At 38.5% G+C, this 26,617-nt stretch overlaps 1 protein-coding gene across 3 annotated transcripts in view; it reads right to left on the bottom strand.

Moving 5' to 3' along the window:
* DST (dystonin) overlaps positions 1 to 26,617 on the bottom strand; it is a 415,725-nt gene that overhangs the window by 44,288 nt on the left and 344,820 nt on the right. For all 3 annotated transcript variants that reach the window (XM_056108983.1, XM_056108981.1, XM_056108982.1), the window contains 12 exons: positions 26,109 to 26,228; positions 25,799 to 25,906; positions 21,109 to 21,327; positions 15,818 to 16,021; positions 14,284 to 14,515; positions 13,281 to 13,507; positions 12,019 to 12,141; positions 11,414 to 11,515; positions 8,964 to 9,065; positions 6,803 to 6,976; positions 5,732 to 5,887; positions 450 to 647 (listed from right to left, as the gene is read on the bottom strand). In XM_056108983.1, coding sequence (XP_055964958.1) covers positions 450 to 647; positions 5,732 to 5,887; positions 6,803 to 6,976; positions 8,964 to 9,065; positions 11,414 to 11,515; positions 12,019 to 12,141; positions 13,281 to 13,507; positions 14,284 to 14,515; positions 15,818 to 16,021; positions 21,109 to 21,327; positions 25,799 to 25,906; positions 26,109 to 26,228 — 1,965 coding nt within the window. The remainder of the gene's footprint in view (positions 1 to 449; positions 648 to 5,731; positions 5,888 to 6,802; positions 6,977 to 8,963; positions 9,066 to 11,413; positions 11,516 to 12,018; positions 12,142 to 13,280; positions 13,508 to 14,283; positions 14,516 to 15,817; positions 16,022 to 21,108; positions 21,328 to 25,798; positions 25,907 to 26,108; positions 26,229 to 26,617) is intronic.

Below are 26,617 nucleotides of genomic sequence, written 5' to 3'. Positions count from 1 at the left end.
TTATACTAAGAATTAGAGAGCTCTTTTCTCTTCATCTCTGTCTGTTCTTTAGCACACATGTTATTTTTCTTCTTAGCACTGCACCATAGCACTGTCCTCCCATTGTTCATTGATTTGCATGAGAGGGCACCAGTAACGTCTCCATTGTGAGACTTGTTACTGTTTTTGGCATATCGAATATGTCATAGGTAGCTTGCCAGGTTTTGCCGTATGGGCAGAATACTCTTGATAGCTTGCTGGGCTCTCCGAGAGGGGTGGAGAAATCGAACCCAGGTCGGCCACATGCAAGGCAAATACCCTACCCTGCTATGCTATCGCTCTGGCCCAATTAAGGGTATCTTTTTTTCTTCTTTAGGAAAAAAAAATTAAAACATGGCTCTGTAAACCAATGAGACAATTCCATGCTATTTGATCTTAAAGACAGTTTTAGATTTTTTTGTTTTTTTCACCTGGCGCAAGGCACCGTCCAGCTGCTGCTTCCTCTGTTCTGTTTTCTCCAAAACATTTTGCCAGCGTTGATTTAAGATCTCCAGCTTGTTCTGCAGGTTGCTTGCTTCTTCTCCTGCACTTGATTCAATTAGATCATTTCCTGCTTTATTAACAGCTTCCACTGTGGACTGATGGGCTAATACATCATTTTGGAGAACCTGAAAATATTATGATAATATTATGTTAGGTTGTTTGAAATGTGTTCATAGTACTTTGAATTGACTCTTTCATTTCTTGGCTATGAACACTTTTGCACCCAGACCATAATATGAAATTTTTACAGTAAGAGTTTTAAAAAGACGGTTTTCTTTTCCTTAAACATTGAAGCTTTCCTAGTTATCTCTATAATCCAGCAATGTTTCTTTAAACAATTATATAAGAATATTTTGCCTGTTCTCCCATTAGATAAACTTTGCAACTGATGATATTAAATGTCTACAATTAAAAGATTTAAAATATTCCATTTGATTAAAGTTAATTTTAACTGAATTCAATTTCCATGTCTTAAAATTTTTTAAAGATATTTTGTACATATATACATTCATTTTCAAATAAGACATTTCTAAGATATATGGTCCCATATTTTATAAAGAGCACTCCAGAAGGACAAAAATTCCCTCAGATGGTTTTCATTGTATTCCAGGGATACTCAAAATCAGCATAGAATATTTAGTTATTCTTTGATTAGAAATTACATACAGGGCATGTATACTAAGATATCTGTTATGAACAGAAGGCATTCCGTTCTGTGTTAACAAAAGTTATACCATTTTGTAAACTTCTTTTGTTTTGTGTGTGATACAGTTAGCTAATAAGCCAGGCTGACACATCTCCTTATCAATGTGGGTCAGATACTTCCAGCCTTGAACTTGGACTGGCCAATTCAACTGGCAACACTCCAAATTGACTGGTCAATTTCTTCTTCTTCTGATAGCGCCTGTCAGATTTGGAAAGAACCTTTGGATCTTCTCCCTGTCTTCAACATGCTTGGGACCTGGCGTGAACATCTGGATCTCCATCTTGGCCCCAACGTTCCTGAGACTGGGATGAACTCTGCCTGACTTGTCTCCAACCTGTCTGAGGGACGCCACTGCTCTTGACCCGTCCCTCTGCCAACCTGATGTCAGGTTCACTGGACAATCCCAAGATGAGACTGTGGAGTTCACTGGTGGCCTAAGACATGTCACTTTAAGAGTGCCTGAGGTGGATATACAAGACACTAGTAGAACTGAACAAGAAAAAAACCTCCAACCCCATCAAAAAATGTGGAGAAAAAATAAACAGATGTTTCCTCAAAAAAGAAATACAAATGGCCAAAAGGCACACAAAAAAATGCTCCACATCACCAGGCATCAGGGAGACGCAAATCAAAAAAACAATGAGATATCATCTCACACCACAGAGACTGGCACACATTTAAATGCCCTGCCACAGAGGAAGGGCAGGGTGGGGGGATGGGGGTGGGAGGGATACTGGGACCTGTGATGGTGGAAAATGAAACATGAAAGCTTGTAACTTTCTCACAGTGATTCAATAAATTTTTTTTTAAAAGAATGTCTGAGTTGTGGTTTCAGTCAGCTAGAGGTGATGATACGATTGGAATATGAATGTTTTTAGCTGGATGTGCTTATTTATATATATGATTTTAGTGATTATATTGATTGTGTACATTGTTATTCAATAAATTGTGTTTAAGCATATCTGATTCCACTCGCCTTTATCATGCTCATAACAATGTTCCAATAAATAGCACTTTCCTTTAATATCATAGAAATATAACAGACAAGTAATAGTCAGATACACTAATCCAGGGAAAAAGTACTTGTGCAGAAAGCACCTGCTAGGCTAAGAAAATGAATGTCTAAAGCTGACAAGAATTATTCTTCAGAGGACAGAGTGAGCATAGTGGGTAGGGCTTGCCTTACATGCAACTAACATGGGTTTGATTCCTGGCAGCCCAGATGGTCTCCCAAGCCTGCAGGACTAACTCCTGAGCGCAGAGCCAGGAGTAAGCCCTGAGCACCGCGGCCTGTGGTCCCAAAACAACAACGACAAACGACACCTTTAAAGAACAAATATAGCTTTGTAATAGTTTCCTTTTAAGAATGCATGTTTTCCCAAAACAGAACAGAAGCGCATCCTCTAAAGAAGAGTGCTAATACTTTCTGATGATCACTGGCTTAGCAATAGGAAAGAAAAGGAACACAGTTCTTCTACTGAGACATTCTACATCTGGAACGAAACTTAGACCCAGGGGATTTTCAGCAAAGATCACTGGACATTTGTGGTCACTTTCTCTGACCGGATTCCTTCCTATGTTAAGGCATCTGGTGAGGGAGTGTTTGTCAAATCCACTGACACAACCAGCCGAATACGAAAGCCGTCTTGATAAAAGGGGGCAGATGTTAACAAGAGAAGCCTTCTTCACCAAGAGAGTTACAAGTTCTTGCGGTCAAAGTGTAAAATATAATTCTATAGAATTCATTCTTCTCAACGGCCCGGGTCCTGCTATATAAGGCAAAGTTCTTGGGGTCAGAAAAACAGGAGCAAGATGGAAAGATTCCCTCATTTCTTTTAATAACTGTGCTGGCAAGTTCTGAGTCCTTTAACTTTTGACCTTTGAGAAATGGAAGGAGAAATGACAAGGAGCCTCCAACTGCTTTGAGACCGATGAAAAGAAATAACTGGATTAAAATAAAAAAGAAAGAAAGAAAGAACTGGTTTCCTACTCACTCCTCACCCAAAAAAGAGCATCGGTGAGCTGCTTCTTCCTACAAAAACTGTCTTCTACAGATTTCTTATTACTGACATGAGATACTTAGAGGGAAACCAGTAAATTTATAAAAATGTAAATCCATGAACAAACACCAAGAACAAATATTTTGTTTTTATGCAAAGCAAAAACATATATATGATACAAAGACCTGATTGCTTAATTATCTAATTGCTTAATTAGATACAAAAAAAAAACAAACACTGTCCTCCCATTGTTCATCGATTTGCTCGAGTGGGCCCAGTAACGTCTCCATTATGAGACTTCTTGTTACTGTGTTTGGCATATTGAATACATCACAAGTAGCTTGCCAGGCTTTGCTGTGCCAGTGAGATACTCTCAGGCTCTCTCATAGGGGCGGAGGAATCGAACCTGGCTCGGCTGGGCTGGCTGCACACAAGGCAAATGCCTTACTGCTGTGCTATCACTCCAGCACAGTCATTCCAACTCTTAACTAGATAGAGTTGGAAAATGACTACACATAGAGACAGTGTCAAGCAAAAGAGAAAGAAAAAAATTTTACTTCAGGCAACAATTACTGTGAAGAAAAGTGTAAAAAGGAGACCTAGAGCAGAAATAGTGGAAAATTATATAGAATGATCTTAAGGTACTAAAACCCTATTCTTTGTTTTAAAATGCTACCAAATATGTAAAATAATCAACGTTTCTATTTAGTAATCATGGGAAAACTACTGAAAGTAAAAATTTAGGACCCAATAGTAAATAAAATAGCACTATTGAATGTGAATCTAAAACTCTAATAAAGCCTGAGGTTCCCAAACTTATCTGTCCTACTGTCCCCTTAAAAAGAAATTCTCAGTTATCCCCCCAAAAATATATCTTCTTCAAGCAAGCAAAAACAAAGCCCTTCTAATTCCTACTATCACTCCCCCTAGAATTTTTGTGTCCCCCACCAACAGACAGAGGGGTCAGATATTGACCAATTTGGGAAACAATGGGATAAACATTACTGAATATAGCCTTGCTTAATTTGGGGGTGGGGTAGTGGCGTCGACACCCAGCAGTGCTCAAGGATCAATCCTAGCGGTGCTTGAGGACCAAGTGCAGTGCCAGAGATGGAACTAGGATCAGCCAAACGCAAGATAAGCATGATACCTGCTATCCGCTATCTCCAGACCCAAAGATAGAGAACTTTATATTAAAAACTCATAACTAAGTACAAAGATGACAATAATATAAACTCTTCCCCGGTACCTCTTTAGGCAACATTTTTCTATTTATAAAGTTTAGCTCAAGTAAGGTATACTTATATATATTCTTTTGAGCATAATAAATATCTAATGACTTAGTAAGGACTGAGATACTCAAAAAAAATTCAGTGAAAAGAAACACAGATGGGGCTGGACAGACAGAGAGTTCAGTGTTATGCTTTGCATGTGGTTGGCCCCACTCTGATTCCACACACCACCTATGGTCCCCCAAGTACTGCCAGGAGTGATACCTGAACACAGAGACAAGAGTAAGCATCACTGGGTGTGCCCCCCAAAACAGAGAGAGAGAGAGAAGAGAGAGAGAGAGAGAGAGAGAGAGAGAGAGAGAGAGAGAGAGGGACCATCCTCCACATAATAGAATGGAATATACATACAGAGACAGGGTGGACATGTCAAATTATCAGCCAGAGATATGGATGAATTGAGGAAAAACAAGCACACACACAACCTATAGTGGAATGTTTTCAGTCTTGGAGGCTACCTTGACATTAAAGAAAATAAGAACAAGTTTATTGCCTTAACATTACCTAATACCGTGTAAGTTTAAGTTGTATAGCATTATATTTAGATACTAAATAGAATCCATTATGATGCTGGTGAAGGCATGAAGAAAAGGGATCCTTTGTTTGACCTTGGTGGAAATATAAACTGGCCGCAGCTGTTCTTCAGAACGGCATGGAAATTATTGTAAAAAACTAAGAGTGAAAATTTCATATGATCAAGCTATTTCCATTCGAGCATTTATTCGTGGAATAAAAAAGCAGTCATTTGAAGAGACATACATGCAGACCCTCTGTTCACTGCACCACTTTTTTCTATACCAAGATTTGAAATACCCACCAATGAATCAATGGATAAAGGAAACTGGAGCACAAAGACGTGGGATCCTACTTATATATAAAAAACAAAGACGAGATCCCAACAGTATGTTCGTCCTATGGCATTAATTATCAGGGATTTAAACCTTCAAGTGTATTTCATGCAGTCACAATAAAATTGAGCCCAAACAGTCTCATCTCTGCTAGGCGCTTTTTTTTTTTTAACGAAAACAGTGTTAAGCACATATTTTCAGTATAATCTTTTAGGAAGAATGTTTTCAGCAGTTTAACCTTTAGCCGTAAATGTCAAACCGAGCTTGTGCTAAAATTGCAGATGCAAAAATTGCACGGAAGAAGGTAAAATATGATGGTGGCAGAGAGGCACAGAAAAGAAACATGCAAGGCAGAAAGCGACCTACGTGATGCTTGGCAAGTTCAATCTCGATGGCCTTGGGGTCTCCTCCCACGGGTTTCTGTTCATTTAGCAAGCCCTCGGTGTGGGTCAGCCATGCAAGGAGCTCGTCCAAGGCATGCTGGAACTGACCCAGTGCCAACAGAGCACCTTCTAGCTTGTGCTGCAAGGAAAATGGAACAGAGGAAACATTAGGAACTTCATATCATTCACAGCACATATTTATAAAAAAAAACAAGAGTAAAACATAGATGGATTCATGTTGCTTAACTCAGTAAAACTATCCAAAATCAAATTGCCATCTATTTCCACATTAACTTTCTTTCTTTCTTTTTCTATTTTTTCATTAAACTGGCTCATAATATTTTATAGAATTTAAGTGGAACCAGCACTGTCCTCCCATTGCTCATCGATTTGCTCGAACGTGCACCAATAACGTCTTCATTGTGAGACCTTATTGTTACTGCTTTTGGGATATTGAATATGCCATGGGGACCTTGCTAGGCTCTGCCATGCGGGTGAGATATTCTCTGTAGCTTGCCGGGCTCTCCGAGAGGGGCGGAGGAATCGAACCCTGGTCGGCCGTGTGCAAGGCAAACGCCCTACCCACTGTGCTATCGCTCCAGTCCAGGATTCAAGTATACAGAATTATATTTTGATTTTTGTTTGCTTTGTTTTGGGGTCACACCCGGTGAAGCTCAAGGGCTATTCCTGGCTCTGCACCCAGGAATTACTCCTGATGGTGCTCAGGGGACCATATGTGATGCCAGGGATTGAATCCAGGTTGGCCGCATGCAAGGCCAATGCCCTACTTGCCGTGCTATCGCTCTGGCCCCCAGAATTGCATTTGGACATCAACATAGGCTATATTCTGATCCCACCAAATGTTTAGTATCTTTCTACAATTTTTTTCACATTTTACGCTTGAAATTTTTTTGTGGTTAAAATTTGGGACATAAGAAAAAAGTTCTGGTGAAATCAAAGAACATAGGTGTTTAAATGACATAATTTTATTTTTTAATAATTATTTTGCATTACTGTGACTCTGAAATTTCTTAGTAAAGGTTTCATCATTTACCTGTCTGTTGATAATCCTCTCATCCAGACTGTCCCATATCAATTTCAATTCCATTAATGGGTCCTGAACGGTGTGTTTGTCACTCTCTTCTGTTACTTTCTTCAGTAAAAGTTCTGCTTGATGATTCAATCTTTCCATTTCTATCTGTTGTTGATAAGCTTCTGACTTAAATTGCTTTGTAACAAAAAAAGATACAAAAATGACATAAATATGCAATGTATATATAAGATACACAAATGTACTGATTTTTAAATCAGCAAATTATTAAACCAAAAATCCTATGAGTGAGGTGTTGATTCTAACTCTTAATTCACATTTTTTAAAATTGGTGGAAATTGTGGGAAAGAACAAAATCTAACATTGGGTTTATCAGGGAAGACTTAGATACTAAAAAAAAAAAAGGCAGCAAAGAAAATCCTTTTTATCTATTCAGTATTTCTGATGACAAGATGTTTCTACTTATAATTTTGATATTTTATTTTTATCTCTATGATAAAAATTAAACTTTACACTAATCTTACTCCAATATCCACATATACTCAATAAATGAATACTAAAATTGTAGAAAAAAAGCCCCTATACACATTAACACAGATGAAACCCAGAGAACATATCTGATTTTTTTTCCTACTCAAAAACATATACACATCTTATAGCCACTAAACATTTTGTTTTCTGTATGTTCTATGCAATGTTCATTAATATTTAGTTATTACTATGCCTCACCATTGTTCTCCCAGAATAATTCTCATTATTCTCTCCCTTGGTGCTTACTGACACTGACATACATTTATTACTCTTGGGTTTTCAAAACAACATAGGTTAGTAAATACTATCTCGTAATCAAAAAGTGTTCTTTCATAAACTTTATCTGTAATAGCAAATAATTTGGTAAGAATGAAAAAGCCGTTCCTTAATTTTTCAAACGTGAAAATAAGTTAAAAACAAGCTAGAAAGAATAGTTGCTTGTTTTTCAAATTATCTACCACAAATTTACAAAGAAAATAATTTTGCCCCTCATTTAAGGATGAAGAAGTGAGGCAAATAAGATAACTCTCTGGAGGTCGTTTATTTTACTAGTAAGTAAATAACCTGGGATGTAATGTCTGACCACCTGATTTTGGAGTAATGCCAAATGAAAACCAGCAAGGGTATTTTAAATTTTCAAAAATAAAGTCTTCTCAATTCTGGTATATCTACATAAAGGATACCAGGTGGTTAGTACATTGACCAAACTAATGTGGTTAGTACGTTAAGTTAAGAAGTGCAACACAGTGATACGAATAGTAAAATTATTCCTCCTTTACACATACTAAAGTATGTGAAAGTGCTTTAGTCATTTTCACAGCTGGAGAACAAGGATCGGAAAAGATTATTACAAAGGAGAGCACCAACATTTTAAAACAGACATCTTGGGTAACACTATTATATTATATGTGATTGCTTCTTTAGCTTTATTGAATCACACTGAATGCAATGAAGAAAATAAAAATGCTCATATATATATATATATACGCATATATATATAAATAATACAACTGAACAACAGTTATGAAATTCTTCCTGTGCTCTGTGTGTGCATAACGCTCAAACACACTCCACACCTCCACCCTGCTCCTAAGATAAGGAATATCTATATCCAGAAGATTAGAAGTCAGATGTCGAGAGTGGCTGCCTCTGGGTCTATAATATGTTGAGCAACTTATCAATTTGGAGGCTGCAGAGATAACTCAAAAAGAGTTGGGAGCCGGATCTATCACGGTGAGGAGCTGTGGTAAATCCTGTATACTGCATGGCTCCCTGAGCAACTCTGCATGTACACCTGGGGGTCCCCTCCCCAGTGAAGCACACTCACTGGCAATAGCCTCTGACACTCTGAGCACTGCTGCGAAGCCCCCCCCCACCCCAAAGAATCATTTTGCTTATTTCTATTTTGGAGATTTTATATAATGGATAGGTATTAACTTAATAATAAAAAAAAAACTATGAGTATTTTATCCAATGTATTCAGGAGGCACTTAACCACTGCTTCATTAAAGCGTTTCATGGCCAAAATGTAATGCTTCAATTATGTAAAAGTTAAACGAATTTGGTGTATAGACTCAAATGAGTCAAGATTTTTTCACATGTCAAGTCTCCAGGCATGAACGCTCACCCATACCTTTAGCTCTTCAATCTGTTGCTTGACAGTCTCAAGATCAGTTCCAATTGGAGACATTGAAGCTAATTTGCCACCTGCAATATCTACCCAATCGAATATGGCCTGGAAAACACAGCAGTCCATGTGTTATTATAATAGAACATTTAAGATGATCACATATCAAGTTTTATAAGAAAGAACAATCATATATCCACAAATATATTAAGGATTCAGACTCTTTTACAAGAAATTAAGATGATTTGCCAAAATAAAAATAGCACTGCACTAAAAGTAATTGTTCCAAACACTATATATATATTGATATATATATATCGATATATATATTGATATATATATCGATATATATATATCGATATATATATTGATATATATATCGATATATATTGATATATATATCGATATATATATATATATCTCCAATTGTGCACCCAGTTTTGCAAAGAAAAGTCTTCCTTGAATAGAATTCAAAAATGTTAAAAAAAATTTTTTTTAAATCCCATTTGCAAAAAGGTTTTACAAATTCAGTAGCAAATTCAGGAAATAAAATTTTCTATGCTTTCTCATGTCTGTCTACTTATTCATATTTACTGAATAAATATATTAAAAGATTCAAATCCATCTATTTATCCAAATAAGCAGTAAGTTTATTGTCTAATACCTTAGCAAACATCTTTGGCTCAACAAAATCCTTAATTACATATTTCTGAGATCATCATTAAAATCCTAACTTAAAATGGTTAGTTTTACTAGTGGAGGGATGGGTACTCGATCATTGTATAACTGAAACCCAAGCACAAAAATTTGTAAGTCTACAACTGTACCTCATGGTGTTTCACTAATAAAATTTAAAAAAAATGAAATAAAAAAATGATTACCATTAAGACCATTATTCTACTGGAATAGACTCCAGACTCCCCTAGTTATCTATTCTTTCTAAGTGAAAAAACAAAAACACCCTAAGCACATTTTATTCTTATTTTGCCGTTACAAATTTTCCAGATCACAAAGTAGATTAAACAAAAAATACCTTGGAAAATATCTGTTATCTAACATTGTATCATTAAAAAATTCCAAGAACATAGAAAATAAAATTTGCTTTATATCAAACCTTTACGACTACGGAGCCTTGGACATCTAGTCAGAGCCTGTACCAGCAGTGTAATAACCCTTTCAGTTTCGCAGATAAGATGCCACATCCCATGGTCACGGATCTCTGATGGACCTTGTTTTTGTGGCAGTGCAAATCAAATGTCAACCCTCTGGCCTACCGTTAATGAGAACTGAGGTCCAATGGCTCTATGTGGTGGCAGTATCACAGAAGAGGGTCATAGCCAAATGATTGTTCAAAGGCACATGAAAATAATCACTGGCTTTACAGACATGATTGGCTGGTGGGCACTGATCCCTAACTAATAAATTGCCACCTTGGTTAAAAAAACAACAACGGACCAGAAGGGAGCATATGTCACCTGTAGTGACATCTACAAATACACTATTTGTATATAGGTGACAAATATTCCTGTAGTGACATATATAAATATATGACATCATATATTTCCAACATTCCAAACAATTGAACTGCATAAGCAGGATTTATGATATTTATTTTTACAAATATAGAAACGGAGAGTTAGGATAAAAAAAAAGATGAGATGCTCTCATCTGAGCTTTAGAATATTCACTTGGTGTTATGGAAATTCTTAGGAAGGCTTTTTCCATAGGGTAGGATGAATGAAAAATTAAACTCTTGCCAGCCTGTCAGGAAATGGAATAAAGAGAAGGTAAGAAGAAAAATATTCCTGTGTTGGTCTCAATCAGCAAGGGTATTTGTAGTTAAAAAAAAGTTCAAAAAATTGGCTAATTAAAATAAATGAATGGGAACATTTAAAGTTGTGGAAATGACTATTATAAGGAATTATATAATGGAAAAGAATAAAACACCTTTAACACTAACAATTATGACTTAATAGAAATCTATTTCAGTTCAAGGCAGTACTGGCCTCAAATCAAATTACTGTACTTCTGACTTTAGTTAAACTCAGTGATATTTTTAGATAGTGTTTACTCCTTTCATCTTATTCCACTCAACTTCAGAACAGAACTCAGATTCAGCTCCATTTTACTGTCTGTTGTTGAGTCACTTTTGAAAAATACCGTGTGGGAACATTTACTCTCGCTTAAAAAAAAATAAAATCATTTCTTTCCAAAGTCAAGTTCACTGACTGTATATATGGCCATGTGTTTTGGAGGTCTATATAAATCCACACACATCTCAAGCGTCAGAAATTTCTTTTGAAAGGCCAAATATGGATTGAGGCAACTGCAGGAATAGATTTGCCAGCATACAAACTTGCAGCGCTGGGGTAGCGCCAATGTGTAAATTGGTAGACATCAATTAACACGACTCTTCTTACCAGCCAAGACCTTCAGACACTCTGTAATTCCCTCACCTGCAATCCATCCTGGTACTGAACCGCTGCCTGCATAGCATCCTCGAGTTTGTCAACCCGGTCTTTCCAAGCTTTATTTAGAGAGTCCCAAGCGGAATTTAACTGGAATATAAACAGAGAGCTCTTTCAGTGTTACATGTTAAGTCCTCGACACTTGTGCCAATAGGCACTAGTTAACAAAATCTTTTTAAAAGATTTCTGTCAGGGGGCCAGCGTAATAGTACATGGGGCAGGATTCTTGTCTTGCACATGGTCAACCCGGATTTGATCCCAGGCATCCCAAATAGTCCCCCAATCCCCGCCAGGAGTGGTCCTGAGCGCAGGGCCAGAAGTAAGCCCTGAGTGGCCCCCCTCCAAAAAAACAAAACAACCAGACAAAACGATTTCTGACAAAAGAGTAGAAATTGCATTGGGTAGGGCATTTGCCTTGCACACGGCCAACCTAGGTTCGATTCCCAGCATCCCATATGGTCCTCTGAGCACCGCCAGGAGTAATTCCTGAGTGCATGAGCCAGGACTAAACCCTGTGCACCGCCGGGTGTGATCCAAAAAGCAAAAAAAAAAAAAAAAAAAAAAAAAAAAGAGTAGAAATTGTCTTGATGCACCTCATCTATACTTTTCTTGACAATGGGCTTATCAGGTTCCCCACAGGCAGAGATGAGTTCAGAACCCAGGTTAACAACTATGTCCAGCTCTTCTTGTAATCCTTCTATTTCTTCTCTGATGGCCTAGAATAAGAAATGGCAGTGTTAGAGTTTTTTTTTAATTTCATGTTGAATTTGAAAAGATGAAAATAAAAACGTTTACAGTAGATATTGCTAGGAAGTGGGATAATGGTCTTTCACTTTCTTCTGTCTGTGTCTACAATAAACTTTTTCAATAAGAACAAAGGAGAAACATTCAAAATCAGTATCTTGTGAGTAACAAACGCATATCAGACATCCATAAGAAAGGCAACAGTACAGGAAGGATCCCATATAACAAACATATAAAAAAAGGAATTTTTAATATCAGCAATATTGAAAAGTATAGAGACATTTCAGTGGTATGTGCCCAAGGGCGGTAGGAAGGTAAAGCAAGGAAATAAAGAGGCAAAGATTCACCCAATGCCTCTTTTGCAAACCACAACACCCAAAAGGAGAGAGAGAACAAAAGGGAATGCCCTGCCACAGAGGCAGGGTGGGTTGGGGGGGATGGGGGGTGGGAGGGATACTGGGACCCGTGGTGGTGGGAAATGGGCACTGGTGGAGGGAGGGGCACTTGATCATTGTATAACTGAAACCCAAGCACAAAAATTTGTGAGTCTACAACTGTACCTCATGGTGATTCACTAATAAAAATTTAAAAAATAAATAAATTTAAAAAAGAGGCAAAGATTCAGAGGCGAGAAAAACCTTTGCACAGAAGTTGAGCAGGGGAAGGGCAACCGCTTCTAATTACTAGAAGGAGCTTGGTAAAGAAACAGGAGGAAAATTCGGCTTTGGAAACAAAGACGGACTAGATTCACCCTTGGAAAGCTTGCAGGTGGCACTGAAGCCCCTTGAAGGGTGTTAAGTAGTGACACGACTGTCAGCAATGTTTGGGGTCTGGTAGGTGAGGACACCCTACTCTGTAGCCAGACACACTACTTTGTGTTACTTCAGAGACATGGAATTAATACAGAGCAGAATCTTTTAGAATTGATACCATCTATGTGAAATCTGTGGGCGCAGTCTCTCTCTTGTTATATTATTTTTCATCCTGATTTTGGACACAAATATGAATCTTTAGAGAGTAATCATGGACCCTTACCAAAGAAATCTTGCTTTCATTATATAACAAGTTTTGGGTATTTTTTTTTCACCTGAAAATGAAATCGACTGCTCACCTCTGCTGCTTCTTGCTGCTGTTTCACTACTGAGGGATCAATTCCAGGATCCTCCAGGTCACGGATGAAATCTTGAGTATCTTTAGTGGTAACAACTAGTGACATGTGATCGCACCAGAACTTCTCTGCCAATTCCATTACATCCAGTAGTTTGGCTTCCCGTTCTTCCACCAATGTATGTATGTTCTCCCAGATGAAAACCATTTGGTCAAGCTTATCTTGAACAGCTATGGCACAAAGAATTACCAAAAATGCAACACATTAGCCCCATTTAGGCAGTAAAGCAGAATATTTTAGTGCCCACAAAAAAACAGGGCTTCTACTTACTAAGTTATCTAAAACTGGACCAAACGTTTGGTTGACTCTAGTCTAATAGTTATCACTGGACCCAGTGACCTTTGCCCAGACAAAAGCAAGATCTGAGGGTGTCCTACTTCCTCCTGAATCAAGGCTTTTCCTGATAAAAGTGGAGGCTCAGAGACAGAGAGCTCAGAGCGGAGCCAAGTTCACCAAGTTTCAAGTTTACCAAGCCTAGTCTTAATTCCAGAGAAAGTGACACGATCATTGAAATACAATTCAATCTTGATCATTGAATACATTGAATTGTATTTCAATGAAGTTCAATGATTGTATTTCACGATCATTGAAATACAATCTTCATGTTCTCCAAATCAAGAACAAAGATACATATTTCTTTCCAGGAATATAACAGGATAGGCTTATTTCCAGATTCTTTCTCATGGATTTTAATTTTTTCATTTTCATTTTTTTTTTGCTTTTTGGGTCACACCCAGTGATGCACAGGGGTTACTCCTGGCTCATGCACTCAGAAATTACTCCTGGCAATGCTCTGGGGACCCTATGGATGCTGGGAATCGAACCCAGGTCGGCCACGTGCAAGGCAAACAAACACCCTACCCGCTGTGCTATCGCTCCAGCCCCTAGATTTTATATTTTTTTTAAATGAGAAGAGTTCAACGGTTCTCATCTACTGAAACATTACCTTTGGCAGATATGTCTTTATCAGTTCCCCCAGATCGAGCAATCATTTCCTCTCCCCGCTGTCTGAGAGTTTCGTACAGTGGCTGAAGCTTCTCCATGTCTACAGACACATTCTTATTCTCACTGATTTGCTCCTTAATCTTCTCCACCTCTGCAGAGATCGAGGGGGGCTGCCTCAAGCGTTCCACAACGCGCTCCAGGCTCTCAAGGATCTGGTCTATTTTGTCATGGAACTGAGGGTAAAACAAGAGGATTATTTACGGGAGGAAAAACAATCTGATATACTGGGATCCGTGGTGGTGGGAAATGGGCACTGGTGGAGGGATGGGTCCTTGATCATTGTATAATTGAAACCCAAGCACAAAATGTGTAAGTCTGCAACTGTACCTCATGGTGCCTCACTAATATAAATTAAAAAAAAAATCCGATATACCATACACAAATTTTAAGTAAAAAAATAAAAGCCCATAGATTTAATTCCACAAGAACTACATTTTAGTTCCTTTGTCAATAGAACCATCCAAAAGGTTAAATCCAATGGTACGTAAAGGAATTCATACTGTGTATATTTATTTGAAAAAAGAGCACATGCTTATATACAACTAGGTTAGCTGTAGCATATTTTTTTCATCTCACTCGTTAATGATAATTAAAATTAATTTTAAAAATTAAAAAAGGTAAGCCAACTGTTCGTTCTCAAAACACACTGTTGTACTCAATTTTATTAATTTGGTGTTCTAAGAAGTGACGAAGTTCCTTTGTGAGAAATGCTTGAAAAATTAAAAGAAAACGCCTGTAAATGTTGTAATGGAAGTTTATATTTAATTCATGGTCAGACATATGATCAAGTTCATGAAAGAGTTTAGAAGCTTTATTTGCAAAGTTAATTCATAGAGAATGAAGTAAAATTATAAAAGTGTGTCAACTGATACTTATAGAATGTTAAAGATTCACAATTGTGAACATTAAGAAAAAAATCATCACTTGGGACCAGAAAATGAAACATTCTAATGCCAGGGTATCTAATGATAAAAATCAACCATTTAAAAAACAAAACTATTTTCAAACTTAAAAACAGAAAATCTGTAGGTAATTTCAAAGTCAATTACTTGGGGGAAAAAAAGGTATCGCAAAAAAGAAAAAAAAGTCCATTCTAACTATATATTTGTCTCCTTTATGTGACCTATTAGTCCTTCTTCTTACTGCATGGCTGAGAGTACTATATTAATAATGATGATGTTTGCTATTTTTCTCTCGCCATGGCAAATATTGCATTCTCCCTTAATGAGAACTAATTTAAATATTAGGACACTGAAGGCAAGGGTATATTTCTAAGTGACTGAAAGCTCTGTCAGTGTAAGTAGGAGCACACAGAAAAACTAAGAACTGGACAGGAGTATTGACTACCTCTAGAGACAAAGGTATCAATATTACAAATAATTTCAGTTGAGATTTTATCAGGCGATCAAGGAAAACATCTTTTCGTGCCGAGCTGCTTGGAAGAGCTCAATCATGCTTCCGTGGTGAGTGGTTACCTGAGTCGACTGAGAGATGGCTTCATCCAGAGCCACTGCCCGCCTTTTGACGTCTTCTTTAATTTGACTGTAAAGGGTGTCGGCTGCCACATACTTCTCTTGGATGGAAAAGCCTTCGCCTGGGCTTAATTCCAGTAACTGAGGCCCAGTTTTGTTCATCTTATCTATATGAGGTTTGTGTTCGGCTATCAACTCTCGCAGTTGCTATAACAAATCAAACAACTTCTTAGTAACGGAGGGTTACACCTCTGCATTACAGCTGTCTGCATCCCCAGTGCATCCAGCTGGCATGAAACTCCCAACAAATACCCTCCCCGTCTTAAGGCACTTGACACGTGATAGCTCTGCCCACCAGAGATGCCACTGGCACAAAGATTAAATGACAGTGTGGCCATGTCAACGTTTCTATAAAGGTACCTACAAGGCCGGGAGGTTGAACGAAATCATGAATTGCCATTGCTTATAATTTCACAACAAGAGCATCACATTTTGACAAGAGCATTAGCCGAGACTCTTATTACGCAAAAAGTATTAACTGTCACTGTCACTGTCCTCCTGTTGTTCATCAATTTGCTCGAGCGGGCCCAGTAACGTCTCCATTGTGACACCTGTTACTGGATTTGGCATATCAAATACGACACGGGGAGCATGCCAGGCTTTGCCATGCGGGCTAGATACTCTCGGTAGCTTGCAGGGCTCTCCGAGAGAGGCAGAGGAATCGAACCTGGGTCGGCTGGGTCGGCCGTGTGCAAGGCAAACGCCCTACCTGCTGTGTTATCTCTCCAACCCCTATTTGTGTTTATTTTTAATGTTAAATTCAGGGAGTACAACCAAATATAGTTATGTACTAAAAACCACTTGAAAGTTAAATTTAAAGAAAAACATGACATGTGAATATTTTCATATTATCACTGAATTAAGAACTAAAATGATATGCCTATATAACAGATAGATGAGTGGATACGGAGTCCAAGCAGAACCACATTTCTTTTTGGGAGACAAATAAACTGGACTATCTCATTCATGCCTGGGACTGGAGGCCCCCATTGCCCGGAAGAAGATGCACATTTGCCTAAATATTTCTTTAGGTGGTCTCCCATTTGCAGTAAGGAATTGGTACCAGATGACCGATTTAAGGAATTGTTCTTGGCCCCCACTGGTAAGTGAGTTTCCAAACTGTTGCTATCAATCCCTCTCAAAAAATATCTTTGAGAGAAAATTGTATTTGGGAAAGACTGTCTAATAAAAAATTTACCATTCATCAAGAATAATCACCAAAACAGCCACATATCTCAATTTTTACTGAAGGTGCCCACTTAATCACTATTATTAGTAAACTATGCTGAAAATAACTGAGGCCATGGTTACACAGAATCAGTCACAATTTCCAGTGTAAAGCAAGTAGAATGCTTGCCTTTTACACGGTTGACCCAGTTCAATCCCCAGCACCCGGTATGGTTATCGAAATCCACCGGGGATGATCCCTGAGCACAGAGCCAGGAGTAAGCCCTGAGGATAGCCAGATTTGGCCCCAAAAAACAAACAAAAAAGAATCCCCCCAACCCCCCAAAAATTAATTTCTAACATATCAAACTATTTTTAAAGTTTGGGGAAACTTCAAAAATAGTACTTCTTATATTCAAAAGAAACACAAACTTTTACAAATACAAGTCAGCGGTTTAATCCAACATGATACACATAGGAAAATCATGGAGGCAATCCATCTCATTGACAGTTCTAGTTCAGAGTTTTGTTTCAAATAATCAACTCATATCTGCATGCTGCTTTGCAGAATTGAGGTGCTCATGACAGTATCTTCTAATACACAAGGTCAGTGTAAAGTGAAATGTTAAGTCAGTCTGGTTTCCATATTCTAGAGGGCCCGTTTGCTAAGCCAGCTGACTCAATAGATTCAAACTGAGGGGCTATAGGGAGATAGTTCAAAGGGCTGAAGCATCTGCCTGGCATGTGGAGGCCTTCCATTCTTGGCACCACATGGCCCCTGAGCAGTGCTGGAGTCTCCTTGGTGACACCAGGACCGCTACATCTGAATAGCATCACTGAGCACAAATTCATCTGGCCTGCACAGCTGGGTGGAGCATTACAAGGAGTGGCTCCAAGGCCCCGTGACACTTCTTGGGATACATCTCCCAAATCAAGTTAAATACACTAAATGAAATATCTCTGCCAAGATTGCTTCTGTTCCCTAGAGTCTACAGAGATGTCATATGCGTGGCACTGTGATCTTTGCTCTGGATCTTTGCTCCGAAGTAATGAAATAACCCTGTGATAAACTCTCCCAGAGCAGACGAGAAGCCTCCAAAATGCCTACTTGGGAGTCAAGAGATTGTACAGTGGTGAGGCACAGGTCTTGCATGCACCTGACCCCGGCTCGATTCCCCGCACCACACGGCCCCTCCCAAAGGACTGCAGGCTGCAGCTCCGTAGAACCCTAACACTACAAGGTGTGATCCTGAAAACCACCTGCACCAATGGAGTGGCAGCTGGCTGAGAATCACTGATGGAGTCACTGGATCTTGAGCACCACGTGGGAGATTCTTCTCTACTGGCAAGCTACCGAGAGTATCTCGCCCGCACGGCAAAGCCTGGCAAGCTACCCGTGACGTATTCGATATGCCAAACACAGTAACAACAAGTCTGATGATGGAGATGGTACTGCACCCGCTTGAGCAAATCAATGAACAACGGAAGGACCGTGACCGTGACCGTGACCCATGTGGGTATGCACATACATCAGGAAAAAGGCCTGAAAGGAAACACCTTGCCTTTTATGTTACAGAACTCTTCTGGGCAACAGACCTTAATAAAAATCTAGTTATGCTAGAGATAGTATGGTATCAAGGCATCTATTTGGTTAGAATGACCTTCTGAAAGGCTGAAAATATTGTTATCAATTTAGCTAGAAAAATTGAATAATTTGGCTGCAAAGTTTTGTATGCATTTATGCATTTTGAGGGGCAGAAGATTAAACAACAACCACCACAAAAAAAATCAATGGAACTTTGAAGTTTTGGGTTTAATAATGATCTTTGTCAGCCATACTATTTGATTTTATATTAAAGAAGCAGCAATTTAATCAATTCAGATAAAGGGAATTTCTGACATTATTTTACATTAAGTGTCGATCAGTAGTTAGGTGTCAGAATTTCTGTGACAAAACTGCATACTAACATTGAATTCAATTCTCAAGTCTTTCCTTGGTTGTATGATTTACAGAAAACTCTCAAAATTTCCATGTTTCACTAAATGTTCTCTAAAACTCTCTTGTAAACAAATGCTTCTATTAAAAGTAAACAAACAAGATTAATAAGTATGTTACTACTGCAAACAATGATGTAATATATCCCTAATTAAACCTTTCTCTTCTCTCTTCAGTTTCCCGCCCCCATCTGTCTCTCTTTCTCTCTCTCTCTCTCTCTGTTTCTCTCTCTCTCTCTCTCTCTCTCTCTCTCTCTCTCTCTCTCTCTCTCTCACACACACACACACACACACACTGAAACGCCTCAGAGTACATCATGTACTGATCTGGAAGTGCAATTAAGTTCACAAGTCTATAAATAGTAAGTCCTTTTATTTTTTTCTGATAGTTTTGCCTTTCTCACTCAAGTCTTTGCAAAATTTTAATTTTGGGGGTTTAAGTTAACATTTAGGTGACTGAGAACATGAATACTTGTTTCATGATGCTATTTTATATTTGCTTGAAAGATGATACCCGGATTCGATTCCTCCGCCCCTTTCAGAGAGCCCGGCAAGCTAATGAGAGTATCTCGCCCGCACGGTAAAGCCTGGCAAGCCATGACGCATCTATTTGATATGTCAAACACACTAACAAGTCTCACAATTTGTTGTGAGACATTACTGGTGCCCGCTTGAGCAAATCGATGAACAACGGGAGGACCGTGCTACAGTACAGTGCTATATTTGTATGGATGAATAAACTCTCTAGTTAACTCATGTACAACTCACAGGAGCCAAGAACCTCAAACAAGTTCATGCATACAAGGAGAAAACAATAAAAAAACAATTGTCTTTGGGCCAGAGAAAGTACAAGGTGTAAGTTGCATGCCTTGCATGTAATAGACCTGGGTTTAGTTCCCAGAACTCCATATGGCCCCCCAAGGCCCGCCAGGGGTGATCCCTGAGTGGAGAGCCAGGAGTAAGCCCCGAGCACAGCTGGGTGTGGCCCCAAAACACTGTCACTGTCACTGTCCTCCCACTGTTCATCAATTTGCTCGAGTGGGCCCAGTAACATTGTGAGACTTGTTGTTACTGTGTTTGGCATATCAAATACATCATGGGTAGCTTGCCACGCTTTGCTGTGCGGGCGAGATACTCTTGGTAGCTTGCTGGGTTCTCCGAGAGGGGCAGAGGAATCGAACTCTGGTCGGCCATATTAGCCGCTTGCAAGGCTAATATATATATATATATATATATATATATATGTATATATGTATATATGTATATATATGTATATATGTATATATATATTGCTTCTATCTATCTATCTATTGATTTATCTATCGATTTGAGGCTCTTCGTGTTCCTAGAATGAACAGACGCCATTGGGCTACACTAGCACACGGCAGAGACCAATGGAGACGTTACTGGCGCCCGCCCAAGCAAACGGACAATTAATGGGAAGTCAAGTGATGAAGTAATCTATCTATCTGCCTATCTATCTATCATCTATGCTAGATAGCTCTAACCATTACATAAAACATAAGACCTAGTCAAGGAAAAAAAGCTGAAAGCAAATTTTTAAAATGAAAATTTTGTTCCTGGTCCCAAATGGTTTGATATTACATACTAACTAGTTTACGAAAGTTGCAATGTAAGGGTAAGGTCCTCCCGTTGTTCATCGATTTTCTCGAGCGGGTCCAGTAACATCTCCATTGGAGACTTTGTTGTTACTGTGTTTGGCATATCGAATACGTCACGGGGAGCTTGCCAGGCTTTGCCATGCAGGTGAGACATTCTCGGTAGCTTGCTGGGCTCTCCGAGAGGGGTCTAGGAATCGAACTCGGATTGGCCATGTTGGCCTCGTGCAAGGCAGACACCCTACCCACTGTGCTATCTCTCCAGCCCCATATACTATGTTCTCTGCCCACAAGTCATATTCCCACAATGCTGGTTAACAGGTAAGCAGACCAGAGTAAAATTATGACTGCAAAGACCCAATCACCAAAGGTGCTGTATAGACACTATACAGACTTAGGATCCTTTTTGTTTTCAGTGAGAACACCTCAGTCTCCTTTACACACTGTGCTTACCCGATGCTCTTCCTGCTGTTGTCTCAGAGTTTCATATTCAAGAGCTGGAGCAGGAAGTCGCGAGATGATTTCTTGTGTTTCTGTCAGCCACGGCCAAAGTTCTTCGTAGGTTTCCCAGAACTGGTTCACCAGGGACTGTGCCCGTTCAAGCTGTAGATATCTTTCTGAGTTTATCTGGCAGATGGCATCATAATTCTTCAACACCTTGTCCAGTTTTTTCTGGAAATTAAGATAATGACATATGTTTAACCTTACATCCGCATGGACAAGGCAACAAGTAGCACGGCTACTCTGGATTGCTTCCTCTAGCATCAGATACCTGCTGATGAGAAGCAGTAACATCAAAATACACCCCCAAAAGAATTCAAATTTTAACTATTTCTATGTATAAAAGTTTATATTGAAGAAAGGCCCTACTGAGAGGAATTGCGTATGTGAGGATTTCCTCCCCTTTTAAAACAGATTATATTCTACTGCAGGTTAAATATTCTTTACACAATAAAATGATTAAAACTATCAAAACATCTTAGTGGAAAAATCTCATATAATAATTAGAGATCTGGCTTATAAGCTATATGTTCATACAATATCATTTTTATGCACTCATCAAATAATGTGGGAGTTAATGACAGACAAGATCTCAAAAATTATATTAGGTGACAAAATCTAATAATAGCTGGGTCATAGTTTTTTATAAGACACAGACGCTCACCCCTCCATGACACTGAAGCTTAAGGCATTTCAAAGATGAAATACCACTGACCGAGCAAGTGGAAGCAAAGATAAACAAATGGGACTACATTAAGCCAATGCCTCTTTTGCAAACCACAATACCTGAAAGGAGAGAGAGAACAAAAGGGAATGCCCTGCCATAGAGGCAGGGTGGGATGGGGGGATAGGGGATGGGAGGGATACTGGGACCCGTGGTGGTGGAAAATGGGCACTGGTGGAGGGATGGGTACTTGATCATTGTATAATTGAAATCCAAGCACAAAAATTTGTAAGTCTACAACTATACCTCATGGTGTTTCACTAATAAAAAAAATAAAATAAAATAATGCCAAAAAAAAAAAAAAGAAATGGTGACCAAGATACAGAGACAACACACAAAATGGAAAAAATTATTTACCCATCAGATAAGGGGTTAATATCGAAGATGTGTAAGTCACTGGTAGAACTTTAGAAGAAAGAAATTCAACACCATCAAAATATGGGAATAAGAAATGAATAGAAACTTCCTCATAATAAAAATACAAATGACCAAAAGGTAAATGAAACAATGCGTCTATATTGCCAATCATCAGGGAGATGCAAATCAAAACAACAGTGAGATATCACCTTACACCACAGAGACTGGCACAAAAGAGTAAGAACAACCAATGCTGGCGTGAATGCAGGAAGAAAGGGACTCTCATTCACTGTTGGTGGGAATGCCAAAAGGTTCAGCCTTTCTAGAAAACAATATGAGAATTCCTAAAAAAAAACCCTAGAAATTGAGCTTCCATAGGACCCAACAATACCACTTCTGGGATTATTCCCCAGGGTGCAAAAAAAAAAAAAAACACACACACACACATAGCAGAAATGACATCTGTACTTGTACTTACATGTTCATTGCAGCACTGTTCACAATAGCCAGAACTGGAAACAACCCAAGTGCCCAAGAACAGACAACTGGTTCCATCTATACAATGGAATACTATACAGCTGTCAGAAAAACTGGTCATGAAATTTGCTTATAAATGGATGGACACGGAGAGTATCACGCTGAGTGAAGTAAGTCAGAAGGGACAGGCATAGAAGGACTGCACTCATTTGTGGGAGATGAAAACACAGGTGGAGTAGGAGACTAACAAGGACAGTAGAAACAAGGGCCAGGAGAACTGGTCCACTGTTGGAAGCCTGCCTCAAGAGCTGGGGGAGAGGGCAGTAGGGACAGAGATAAAGAAGGGACCATTGGGACAATGGTGGTTGGAAGGGGTTGCTCTGGATGGGAGATGTGTGCTGAAAGTAAAGGACCAAACCTGATGGCCTCTCAGTATCTGCGCTGCAAACCATAATGCCCAGTAGGGGCAAGGAGGAAGAGAGGGAAAGGGAAAGGGAGAAGGAGAAGGAGAGGGAGGAAGAGGGGGGGGGGGTAAGGTGACACTTCCTGTCACTGGGGGGAGACAGGAAGGATACAGGGGATATTGGAAGTGGGGAAGTGTACTCTCATGGAGGGATGGGTGCTGGAACATTGTATGTCTGAAACCCAATCATGAAAGCTTTGTAACTGCATCTCAAGGTGATTCAATATTTTTTTTTAAAAAAAGAAACACAGACTTTCTACATATAATGAGCAAAAATTTCTACATATAATGACAGGTTAGAAAACTTGTCTCACATGAACTTAGCAACGTTTACTTTCTTGGAAAAAGTTAGGACTTTTTGGTATAGTTCAGACTGCAGGAGGAATGTTCAGCCAGCAAAATTAACTACACATATTTAGAATCAAAGTAGAACACGAAGCCACGCACTGACTTTATGAGTGTCGTAATAAATGAGAGCTCAGCCAATATAGTCCCTCTGTGCCTCCCAGAATACTTGGAGGCCACAAGTTAAAAGACACAAACAAACAATCCCATAAATGGGGGGCGGGGGGCATTGACTGAGACTAAGTAGCCAACTGATGGGACAGTTTAAGACCACAGACAAGAAACAAGGTCAGAAGCAGAGAGAGGTGGGAAAAAGGTTGAGAAACATTGTTTTTAAATAATAGCATAAATTCGTGTCACAACGTGTTTGTAGATGATAAAACATAGTAGTAATCCAAGTCCCCAAATGGCAGAAATTATTTTATAATCATTGTGCTTTTATAATCATTTGTATTTAAAAATGTATTTTTGTAATTTTGTACATTTATAATAATTATTTTTATAATTTTGTACATTTATAATAATTACTTTATAATCATTATATTTTTCATGTAAGAATCTTTGCAAAGATAATAAAGGGATATTAAATTATAGATAAGGGGTGGGGGGTGGGGTTTTATTGGGGTTCTTCATGGTAAAAAATAAGTATTGTAAAGGGAAATGTGTTTGATATTTGCATGACTGAGACATAAACCTGAAAGCTTTGTAACCTTTCCCACAGTGATTCAATAAATAAATAGAAAAAAAATTAAATAAATAAAAAATAAAAAATAAAAAAATAAAAATAATAAATTATAGATAAGTAACATTGGAAAATATAAATAAAAGATAAATAATATATATTCAGTATCAATATATAGCATATATTTTTTGGCCTTTGGTGACCTTAAATGCAGCACAAAACTTTAAAATGTGATATTAGGCAATGATACATACATATATCTTTATATATCATTTTAATTTTTTAATTTAAAATTTTTAAAATTTATTTTGGCAATTTATATGTCTTAATGTAAACTGACTAAACATTTTTGCTTTTGGCTGGTTTTCCATCAACTTACAGTATCATTAAAACCTCACAAACAGGGAGCTGGAGCGATAGCACAGCTGGTAGGGTGTCTGCCTTGCACACGGCCGACCCGGATTCGATTCCCAGCATCCCATAGGGTCCCCTGAGCACTGCCAGGAGTAACTCCTGAGTGCAAAATCAGGAGTATCCCCGTGTATCGCCAGGTGTGACCCAAAAAGCAAAAAAACCAAAAAAAACCCCTCACAAACAGGATACTATCTTAATTATTCAGCTCCTTTTTTCCTCAACACAGCTTAATATAAGTTTCACAGAATGAATTTTGGCATTAGAGAGAATTCTATTTCGGTTTTGGTTGCAGCTCTAGAGACTCAATGTCCTAAAAGCATATAAGTAAGGCTTGACATATCTATTAACATTTTATACGGATAATCATGGCAATAACAGTGTACCATTCATGGAATGCTTACAAATGTGACAGTTATTCAAGGACTAAAACCTTGATAGCTTTTTAAGATTTCTTAATTGAGTCACCGTGAGATACTTAATAGCTTGTACATCTATTAAAGAAGCCTGTTCTTGGGCCAAAGAGATAGCTCAGTGGACTGGAGCACAGGATTGCATCCTGGACATCACTTATGGTCACTGGAGCTGCACCACGAGTGACTCATAAACACCAAGTCGGGAGCAGTCTCTGAACACTTCGAGGTGCTAGGTAGCACTGTAGCACTGTCCTCCCATTGCTCATTGATTTGCTCGAACGGGCACCAGTAACGTCTCACAACAAATTGTGAGACCTGTTGTTACTGTTTTTGGCATATTGAATATGTCACGGGTAGCATGCCAGGCTTTGCCGTGTGGGCGAGATACTCTCGGTGTGGTCCCAAAACAAAACAAAAAATACTTGTCCTTGGAGCAATTCCCTTAAGGAATGTTCCCTTCACTTTTTTTTTCTGCACGTTTAAAAAATGCCTTATAAAATTAAAAAATTTAGTTGTGGCTAACTGGGGGCATTGGTGGTAGGAAATGTCCACTGGTGGAGGGATGGGTGTTGGAACATCGTATGACTGAAACTCAATCATGAACAACTTTTTTTTAACTGAATCTCACAGTGATTCTGTTAAAAAAAAATTTTTTTTAAATTTAATTGTTTGAAAGGCAGCTGTGGATAAAGGAAAAGTGGAAAGTTATTACAGTTCACGCAGATGCCTCAAATTTCACTACCAGTCACAGAGACAAGGTGACATACCTTCACTGGTTTCTTTTCCTCTTCACTGTATGTGGTCATGATTTTATGTCCGGATTTAACAAGTTCATCGATAATATCTTTGTGTCTCAAAATCTCCATGGTGAAAGTCTGTGATTTACCAAAAAAAAAAAAAAAAGATTAAAAAAGGAGAGTATGTGTAATTCAAATGATAGCAAGAAAGCCAAGTAGTTAAAAAAAAATACCAAGTTACACTGGCAGAGTCTTAAAAAAGTAAATCATACAAGCAAATCTTCTAGACTTAGGACACTCTAGCAAGTATTTAGATGCAAAGGAAAATATATTTCTTCACCTTCTGGACCTGAAGCTGTGCAGAGGTCTGGTCTTGCTCAAGCCTGATGTCACCAAGAGACATCAATTTCTTTTCTGTTTCAGTAATCCAGGATAACTCAGCATCAGCTGCTTGGTCAAACTAAACAAAAGATAAATAATTAGGTCAGCAAGTTCCTGTTACTGGTGCCAGAAAAATACCTATCTACATTTCTTTGAAATATCCTCATTACCCAACTGGAAAAATCTGAGCTTATCTCTTTAAGGCATCCTGAAAGTTTATCATAATGACTGAAGTTGTAAAAAAGGAGAGCTTTCCGCAGCATAATAAAACACATGCTCTCAAAACACAGTGACTTCCTAATGGCACATTAATCATTCTATGACATCTAACACTGTTGTCTTCTTTTCTGATAACTCTAAGAAACTGTCCATAGAAGTTAATACTCAAATTAAAACGTTAAAAATCTCAGCAGCTGCAGATCAGTCTTTCAGTTATTTCACTCACGACCCTAGCCTATAGCCTAGCCT

This window comes from Sorex fumeus, unplaced genomic scaffold (genome assembly GCF_029834395.1).
Source record: "Sorex fumeus unplaced genomic scaffold, SorFum_2.1 ptg000241l, whole genome shotgun sequence".
Classification (NCBI taxonomy): Eukaryota; Metazoa; Chordata; class Mammalia; order Eulipotyphla; family Soricidae; genus Sorex; species Sorex fumeus.
The sequence above is the reverse complement of the archived record's forward strand: the minus strand, read 5'-3'. Positions and strand labels throughout refer to the sequence as shown.